The 10,182-nt window shown below is 41.4% G+C and overlaps 1 protein-coding gene across 1 annotated transcript; it reads right to left on the bottom strand.

The window, feature by feature from the left end:
• Nucleotides 1-9,075: 9,075 nt before the first annotated feature.
• On the bottom strand, nt 9,076-9,836 carry LOC528976 (RNA polymerase II subunit A C-terminal domain phosphatase SSU72-like). Its single transcript, XM_059883707.1, is given in 1 exon segment — nt 9,076-9,836. A coding segment is annotated over 1 exon segment (576 nt). The 5' UTR covers nt 9,794-9,836; the 3' UTR covers nt 9,076-9,217.
• Nucleotides 9,837-10,182: the final 346 nt, after the last annotated feature.

The raw sequence follows: 10,182 nt of genomic DNA, 5'->3' as shown, positions 1-10,182 counted from the left end.
CTAGACAGTTACCATGTTCTCCAGCAGCCTCCAGTAGTGTATCACAGAGCTTTTGCTACCACGATCCTTTTCTCTGCACAGTTCCTAAACTTGCCCTTTTTAACTTACAGGATAATTGATGTCTTCTGTCAGTGTTCTCTTGGCTAGGGTTTGTTTCATCACAAGCAAGAGGAGAAAGAATCACATGTTGGAAGAGTACAGGCAGCACATGCATGTTCAATAACCTAAATCAATTTGAAATTACCCTAAGTGATGACCCTGTAAAGTAGTTCTGACATGGAAGACTTACAGTGAAAGCCTCATTTTAGGGTCAAAACTAAATATTTGGCCAACTCTTTCTCCCTTTCCTGTTTATCACACAGTGATCCTTTAATAGGAATGAATATTTTTTATAAAAATGAATCAGGCAAGCTATAAAAATTCAAGCAATATAACAAAGGACAAAAACATGTTTAAAAAAATCTCAAATCTCAGTGCTCAGAAATGACTGATGTTATCATACTTTGTGGCCATGATTATGGATACTGCTACTGCTACTGCTAAGTTGCTTCAGTCATGTCCAACTCTGTGCGACCCCATAGACAGCAGCCCACCAGGCTCCCCCATCCCTGGGATTCTCAAGGCAAGAACACTGGAGTGGGTTGCCGTTTCCTTCTCCAATGCATGAAAGGGAAGTCGCTCAGTTGTGTCCGACTCTTACCGACCTCATGGACTGCAGCCTACCAGGCTCCTCTGTCCATGGGATTTTTCCAGGCAAGAGTACTGGAGTGGGGTGCCATTGCCTTCTCCGATAAAAACAGAAGGATGAATGGATGTGTGAATGTGCAGATAAAAAAATGTAAAAGAGAGGGGCGGTCCTAAGATGGCAGAGGAATAGGATGGGGAGACCACTTTCTCCCCCACAAATTCATCAAAAAAACATTTGAACGCTGAGTAAATTCCACAAAACAACTTCTGAATGCCAGCAGAGGACATCAAGCACCCAGAAAAGCAGCCCACTGTCTTTGAAAGGAGGTAGGAAAAAATATAAAAGGCAAAAACAAAGACAAAAGAGGTAGGAACAGAGCTCTGTCCCAGGAAGGGAGTCTTAAAAAAGAGAGAGTTTCCAAATACCAGGAAACACTCTCACTGCCCAGTCTGTGGCGAGCCTTGGAACCACAGAGAGCAACATAATCGGGAGGAAAAATAAATAAATAATTAAAACCCACAGATTATGTGCCCAACTGTAACTCTCAGGAGAGAAGCAGCGCAGACACCTGCATCCGCCACTAGCAAGTGGGGGCTGGGCAGGGAGGCGCGGGCTGCATTGCTTAGAGTAAGGATCAGGCCTGAATGCCCCAAGGGCAGTCTGAGGAAACTAACTTGGGCTAGCAAAGCAGACTGTGGGATAGATACCACGCGAAAAGCCCTAACCTAAGACACCGCCAGGCCCAGCCCACTCACAGAACAAAGGACTGACTAGAGCTACAGGAAAAGCCCTAACATAAGACACCGTCAGGCCTGCTCACAGAACAAAGGATGAGCAGAGCTAGCTGGATGCAGGCCAGCCCATCCCCCTCCAGTGACAGGCAGGTGAGAGCAGCCAGAACTGGAAGGGGGCAATCATGGCCCCAGAGAAGCATTATCTACCAAACTGCAAGCAGGCTTTGTTGCTAACCAAGACTTCTTGGGATTCTGGACGGTCAACATCTGCCTGAGAAGATGCGCCACTTGTACACCTAGAAAACTTAGCGGCAGGGATGGGGGAGGCAATAAGTCGCAGCGACCGCGCTCGGCAAACACTTGGTCACCTGAGCTGCTCGGATCTGGGAAGGGCACAAAACGCAGGCCCAACTGAGTCTGTGCTTCTGAAGACTGCCTGAGTACCTGAACCTGAACCGCTTAGACCTGGGAAGTGCATACAACCCAGGGCCGGCCTCAGACAGTTCCCGGCAGAGCAACCTAGAGCCTAAGCAGCATAGACAGGGAAAGCACACACGCCGTGAGCAGGAGCAAACCCAGTGTGGCCGAGACACTGCGAGCACACACCAGTGTTATTTGTTTGCAGCGTCCCTCCCTCCCCACAGCAGGACTGAACAAGTGAGCCTAAAAAAGTGTCCACCACCGCCCCCTTGTGGCAGGGTGGAAATTAGACACTGAAGAGACCAGCAAACAGAAGAAGCTAAAACAGAGGGAACCTTCTTGGAAGTGACAGGTGCAATAGATTAAAGCCCTGTAGTTAGTACCCACTACATAGGAAGGATCCTATAGGTCTTGAGAAATATAAGCTGGATCAAGGAACTATCTGAAAATGAACTGACCCCACACTGCCCACAACACCAGGGAAAGTCCTAGATATATTTTTACTATTTTTACTTTCTTTAATTAAAATTTTTTTTTTATTTTTAAGTCCTCTATTACTCCTTTAATTTTCATTTTATAACCTACTATTACTTTGCAAAGAAAAAAAGAGAGACCCTATTTTTTAAAGCAAACTACATATATATATATATATATTGTATAATTTTTGTGAGTTTTTTTTTTCATTAATATTGTATTTTTGAAAATCCAACTTCTACTCTAGATTTTCAATCTTTGCTTTTTGGTATTTATTATCAATTTTGTACCTTTAAGAACCCAATTTTCGGTACCCATTTTTACCTGGGAGCGAGATTACTGGCTTGACTGCTCTCTCCCACTTTGGACTCTCCCTTTTTCTCCACCAGGTCGCCTCTATCTCCTCCTTCCCCCTTCTCTTCTCTACCCAACTCTGTGAATCTCTTTGTGTGTTCTGGATGGTGGAGAACACTTAGGGAACTGATTACTGGATGGATTTGTCTCTCTCCTTTTGATTCCCTCCTTTATCCTCCTGGCCACCTCTGTCTCCTTCCTTTGTCTTCTCTTCTCTGTGTAACTCTGTGAACATCTCTGAGTGATCCCAACTGTGGAGGGCACATAAGGAAGTGATTACTGGCTAGCTTGCTCTCTCCTCTTTTGATTCCACCTCATTTCATCCTGGTCACCTCTCTCTCCCTCCTCCCTCTTCTCCATGTAACTCTGTGAACCTCTCAGTGTCCCTCACTGTGGAGAAACTTTTCATCTTTAACCTGGATGTTTTATCAACAGTGCTGTATAGATGGAGAAGTCTTGAGGCTACTATAAAAATAAGACTGAAAACCAGAAGCAGGAGGCTTAAGTCCAAATCCTGAGAACACCAGAGAACTCCTGACTCCAGGGAACATTAATCAACAGAAGCTCATCAAACACCTCCATACCTACACTGAAACCAAGCACCACCCAAGGGCTAACAAGTTTCAGAGCAACATATACCATGCAAATTCTCCAGCAACACAGGAACACAGCCCTGAGCTTCAATATACAAGCTGCCCAAAGGCACTCAAAACCCACTGACATCTCATAACTCATTACTGGACACTTCATTGCACTCCAGATAGAAGAAATACAGCTCCACCCACCAGAGCAGCGACACAAGCTTCCCGAACCAGGAAACCTTGACAAGCCACCCATACAAACCCACCCACAGCGAGGAAATGCCACAATAAAGAGAACTCCACAAACTGCCAGAATACAGAAAGGCCACCCCAAATTCAGCAATATAAACAAGATGAAGAGACAGAGGAATACCCAGCAGGTAAAGGAATAGGATAAATGCCCACCAAACCAAACAAAAGAGGAAGAGATAGGGAATCTACCTGATAAAGAATTCCAAATAATGATAGTTAAAATGATCCAAAATCTTGAAATCAAAATGGAATCACAGATAAATAGCCTGGAGACGAGGATTGAGAAGATGCAAGAAAGGTTTAACAAGGACCTAGAAGAAACAATAAAGAGTCAATATATAATGAATAATGCAATAAATGAGATCAAAAACACTCTGGAGGGAACAAATAGTAGAATAATGGAGGCAGAAGATAGGATTAGTGAGGTAGAAGATAGAATGGTAGAAATAAACCCAATCAGAGAGGAAAAAAGAAAAACAAACTAAAAGAAATGAGGACAATTTCGGAGACCTCTGGGACAATGTTTAACACCCCAACATTCGAATCATAGGAGTCCCAGAAGAAAAAGACAAAAAGAAAGACCATGAGAAAATACTTGAGGAGATAATAGTTGAAAACTTCCCCAAAATGGGGAAGGAAATAATCATCCAAGTTCAAGAAACTCAGAGAGTCCCAAACAGGATAAACCCAAGTCAAAAAACCCCAAAACACATATTAAGCAAATTATTTATTACTTATTAATGCAAATAAAATGGACAACTTGGAAGAAATGGACAAATTCTTAGAAAAGTACAACTTTCCAAAATTGAACCAGGAAGAAATAGAAAATCTTAACAGACCCATCACAAGCACGGAAACTGAAACAGTAATCAGAAATCTTCCAGCAAACAAAAGCCCAGGACAAGACAGCTTCACAGCTAAATTCTACCAAAATTTTAGAGAAGAGCTAACACCTATCCTACTCAAAATCTTCCAGAAAATTGCAGAGGAAGGTAAACTTCCAAACTCATTCTATGAGGCCACCATCACCCTAATACCAAAACCTGACAAAGATGCCACAAAAAAAGAAAACTACAGGCCAATATCACTGATGAACATAGATGCAAAAATCCTTAACAAATTTCTATCAATCAGAATCCAACAACACATTAAAAAGATCATACATCATGATCAAGTGGGCTTTATCCCAGGGATGCAAGGATTCTTCAATATCCACAAATCAATCAGTGTAATACACCACAGTAACAAATTGAAAAATAAAAACCATGTGAATATCTCAATAGATGCAGAGAAAGCCTTTGACAAAATTCAACATCCATTTATGATAAAAAAAAAAAAAAACTCCAGAAAGCAGGAATAGAAGGAACATACCTCAACATAATAAAAGCTATATATGACAAACCCACAGCAAACATTATCCTCAATGGTGAAAAACTGAAAGCATTTCCCCTAAAGTCAGGAACAAGGCAAGGGTGCCCACTTTCACCACTACTATTTAACATGGTTTTGAAAGTTTTGGCCACAGCAATCAGAGCAGAAAAAGAAATAAAAAGAATCCAAATTGGAAAATAAGAAGTAAAACTCTCACTGTTTGCAGATGACATGATCCTCTATACAGAAAACCCTAAAGACTTCCCTATAAAATTACTAGAGCTAATCAATGAATAAAGTTGCAGGATATAAAATCAACAAACAGAAATCCCTTGCATTCCTATACACTAACAATGACAAAACAGAAAGAGAAATTAAGGAAACAATTCCATTCAGCATTGTAACGGAAAAAATAAAATACTTAGGAATATATCTACCTAAAGAAACAAAAGACCTATATATAGAAAACTATAAAACACTGGTGAAAGAAATCAAAGAGGACACTAATAGATGGAGAAATATACCATGTTCATGGACCAGAAGAATCAATATAGTGAAAATTAGTATACTACCCAAAGCAATGTACAGATTCAGTGCAATCCCTATCAAGCTACCAACGGTATTATTCACAGAGCTAGAACAAATAATTTTACAATTTGTATGGAAATACAAAAAACCTCGAATAGCCAAAGCAATCTTGAGAAAGAAGAATGGAACTGGAGGCATCAGCCTTCCTGACTTTAGGCTCTACTACAAAGCCACAGTCTTATCAAGACAATATGGTACTGGTGCAAAGACAGAAATATAGATCAATGGAAGAAACAGAAAGCCCAGAGATAAATCCACCCACCTATGGACACCTTATCTTTGACAAAGGAGGCAAATATATACAATGGAGAAAAGACAATCTCTTTAACAAGTCGTGTTGGGAAAACTGGTCAACTACTTGTAAAAGAATGAAACTAGGACACTTTCTAACACCATACACAAAATAAACTCAAAATGGATTAAAGATCTAAACTATAAAACTTCTAGAGGAGAACACAGGCAAAACACTCTCTGACATAAATCACAGCAGGATCCTCTATGACCCACCTCCAAGAATATTGGAAATAAAAGCAAAAATAAACAAATGGGACCTAATTAAACTTAAAAGCTTCTGCACAACAAAGGAAACTATGAGCAAGGTGAAAAGACAGCCTTCAGAATGGGAGAAAATAATAGTAAATGAAGCAACTGAAAAAGAATTAATCTCAAAAATATATAAGCAATTCCTGCAGCTCAACTGCAGAAAAATAAATGACCCAAACAAAAAATGGGCCAAAGATCTAAACAGACATTTCTCCAAAGATGACATACAGATGGCTAACAAACACATGAAAAGATGCTCAACATCACTCATTATCAGAGAAATGCAAATCAAAACCACAATGAGGTACCATTTCACGCCAGTCAGAATGGCTGCGATCCAAAAGTCTACAAGCAACAAATGCTGCAGAAGGTGTGGAGAAAAGGGAACTCTCTTACACTGTTGGTTGGAATGCAAACCAGTACAGCCACTATGAAGAACAGTGTGGAGATTCCTTAAAAAACTGGAAATAGAACTGCCAATAGAACTCCTTCCACCAAGGAAACCAGAATTGAAAGAAACAAATGTACCCCAGTGTTCATCGCAGCACTGTTTACAATAGCCAGGACATGGAAGCAACCTAGATGTCCATCAGGAGACGAATGGATAAGATAGCCTTGGTACATATACATAATGGAGTATTACTCAGCCATTAAAAAGAATACATTTGAATCAGTTCTAAGGAGATGGATGAAACTGGAAGCTATTATACAGAGTGAAGTAAGCCAGAAAGAAAAACATCAATACAGTATACTAACACATATATATGGAATTTAGAAAGATGGTAACGATAACCCTATATGTGAGACAGCAAAAGAGACACAGATGTATAGAACAGTCTTTTGGACTCTGTGGGAGAGGGCGAGGGTGGGATGATTTGGGAGAATGGCATTGAAACATGTATAATATCATATGTGAAATGAATCACCAGTCCAGGTTCAATGCATGATACAGGATGCTCAGGGCTGGTGCACTTGGATAACCCAGAGGGATGGTATGAGGAGGGAGGTGGGAGGGGGATTCAGGATGAGGAACATGTGTACACCCGTGGCAGATTCATGTTGATGTATGGCAAAACCAATACAATATTGTAAAGTAATTAGCCTCCAATTAAAATAAATAAATTTATATTAAAAAATAAAGAGTGTACATACACATTCATATAATGTGCAAAGTATACCAAAATAAGATGAAAAAAGTCTATTCATCAATAATGATATCACAATAGTTTCTATAATTAGCACAATGCTGTATCTCAACAAATGTATGTAATTGTAGGTTCCCAGAATGGACAGAAAGGATTCAAATAAACACACAATTCAGTCACATCCTATCATACATGCAGAGAGGATTTTAGATCAAACACCAGGACCCATGAATCCTACCACCTAAAATATGGCAAAGGGAGCCTGGGTAGACACATGAGATGAGACCCTGATTTGATCTATGCTGGTGGCCCTTTCTCCCTTTGAAAGCTATACTGAGTTCAAGAGGATTAATCAACTGAAAAGTTACTCTTCAGAACTGCCTTCATCTTTTATGTTCTAAGATAGGGGAAAGAAAGGGAAATGAGGAGGGGAGAAAGTATTTTAAGCATCTAAGCATCACTTTCATTATTAATAGAGCCAAGGTCTGAAAATTCTACTGAATATTTAAGGAAAGACTTTTTATTCTTGCACAAGAACCAACCCAAAGTTAGGTGATTAAAAAAATAAACACTGAACCCTTTCAGTTTTCAGTGATATATAAAGAGAGGGAAGAAAAATACACAATTTGTTTCAGCGATGAACTCAGCCCCTTCATCTACAATCCTGAGTCACCTGACCCTTCTACTCTCCCCAGCAGAGAACCACCACACTGCATACCTGAGTCACTGCCACAATAATGGATGGTATGACACCAGGCTTTTCTATAAGACAAAGAAAGATTTCTTCAAGGTAAGAACAATAACTTAGAATATTTTAAGTGAAACTATCCAGGAGGGTCTGCCTGGTCCACTTCAGATTCATCAGACTCCAGGAGATAGGACTTAACTTTTCCAACCATCTCCTCAGGGGAATCTTCTGAACTATGTGTGGCCCACTACCCAAAGGCCCCAGGAAACCCCTTGGCATGGCAATGTCCATTTCCCTATTCTTTTGCACAAATGTAGCACACGTCCTTTTCCAGATCACTTTGTACATGCAACACTATTTTCCAGATTCATCTTTATTGATGAATGGGTGAATACCATTCAATCATTCAAAGTGCCATTGATAATACTAATTAATTCTCATATCTGGCCATTCACTTTTGATAGAGCAATACACATTCTGGTTTATGTCTTCTCACACATGCAAGGATTTCTCCCTGGTAAACATCTAGAAGAGGGACTTTGGGACCATAATAAGGCATGCACACCTTTGCTAGATATTGCTAGTGCTCTCCAAAGGAGCTGTATACAATTATATTCCCACCAGAACTTCAAGTTCCCTGCATCTTTCTGTGGAATGACCACTTGGCATGATCATGCTTTTTAATTTTTGCTAATTTGACCCTCCCTTGTGAAAGACAAGGGTCAATGTCTTTTATGTTTGCTAATTTGACCCTTGTGAAAGTTATGTTGAGTTTAACTTACCTTTTCCTCATTACTTGAGAGGTTGAGAACCTTTTCTCATTTGTGGATCAGCCGGTAAGGAATCCACCTGCAATGTAGGAGATCCAGGTTTGATACCTGGGTCAAGAAGATCCCTTGGAGAAGAAAATGACAACCCACGCCAGTATTCCTTTTGGTAATATTATTACTAATGACCATCCACATCTATTTATTGGCCAATGGCAGGATCCTTTACAAAAGTGGATCCTGTTGCTTTATTCAGGAATTCTTACATTATAAGCAGTTAGGGAAGCTGGAAAAGGGACGTTCAGTGAGAGGCAGATGTCTTGGGGGAAATGTGCTATCAACCGTTTTATCTTTTTTGGTTAAAGAAAAAAAAAAAAAAACCACAGTCAAGATTCTACTCATAAGGGAAAGAGGGATGGGAAAAACGTTTGTTTTGTGATCTGGCATTTCTGTATCTTCTCACTGCATACAGTACCATTTACTGGGTATTGCTAATGTCCACCAGCAGAATACCTAAAGGTAAAAACAAGTATCAGGAAGGAAAAAGTACTACCAAAAGGAAACTGAAGAAAATGGCTTCATGTGGGCTGTGGGCCGGGCATCAGGCTGGGCTCAGTAGAAGCAGACGGTGTGCAGGAAGCTCCTGCCGCTCTTTTCCTGGAACACCTGCAGCAGTTTGCTGATCCCATCCTCCATGTCCCCCATGAGCTGGACGCACTGGCACAGGTCGCAGATGAGGAATGCTCCCAGCGTAGCCTCTTTGTGGGTGTCCACGTTGATCACATGCACAGGCTGGCAGGTCTCCTGCTCCCCGGAATTCATATCTTCCACTACCTGGTCATACACTCGCTCTTCACAGGAGAGGATGAGGTCAAAAGGATCTTTGCAGTCCTGGAACCTCTCTGGCCTGGGCTTGATACTCTTATTTCTTTCCAGCATCCATAAAACGCCATTCTGCATATACATTTCTTTGTCTTTCCTAAGAAGGTCTTTGTACATCTCGTCACACGTGGTTCTGAAATCATAAACGTTTGGCCTGTCGCGTGCTGGTCCTGGAAGCTTCACGTTTGTTCCTGTTCTTCAGGACCGGACACTGAATCCTCATTTGCTAAGGATGTCGTGCACCTCCATGCTCCAGTTCTGGTTGTTCGAGCATACCACAGTGAGGCGCAGTGACAAAGACGGCATGACTGCAGCTTCACTCACCAAGACTCCCAGCTCAGAACTTTCGCGTCTGGACTCCTGCTGCTTCCATAAAAGCAAGATGGTGGCCTTGACGCCTAGAAGTGGAAGCTGCGGCAGCGGCAAAGTAGAGTGTCAGGACTTATGGCCTGGGCACGTATAACTTGTCCTGGCAGGCTCCTCGCACAGGCCCAGATTGCTGGGTGGCAAGGTGAGCGCCACTGCGGTATTCTTGGCTTGGAAATCACATGGACAGAGGAGCCAGGGGTGCTACAGTCCATGGGGTTGCAAAAGTCAGACACGACTGAGCAACTAAACGACCACCACTACCACAGTTGAATCAGGTTATCCCTCTGTAAAATGCCTGGTCATATCCTTTGTATGTTTTTCTAATG

This window comes from Bos taurus, chromosome X (assembly GCF_002263795.3).
Source record: "Bos taurus isolate L1 Dominette 01449 registration number 42190680 breed Hereford chromosome X, ARS-UCD2.0, whole genome shotgun sequence".
In the NCBI taxonomy this organism is placed as follows: domain Eukaryota; kingdom Metazoa; phylum Chordata; class Mammalia; order Artiodactyla; family Bovidae; genus Bos; species Bos taurus.
This window is presented reverse-complemented; position numbering and strand designations above follow the sequence as displayed.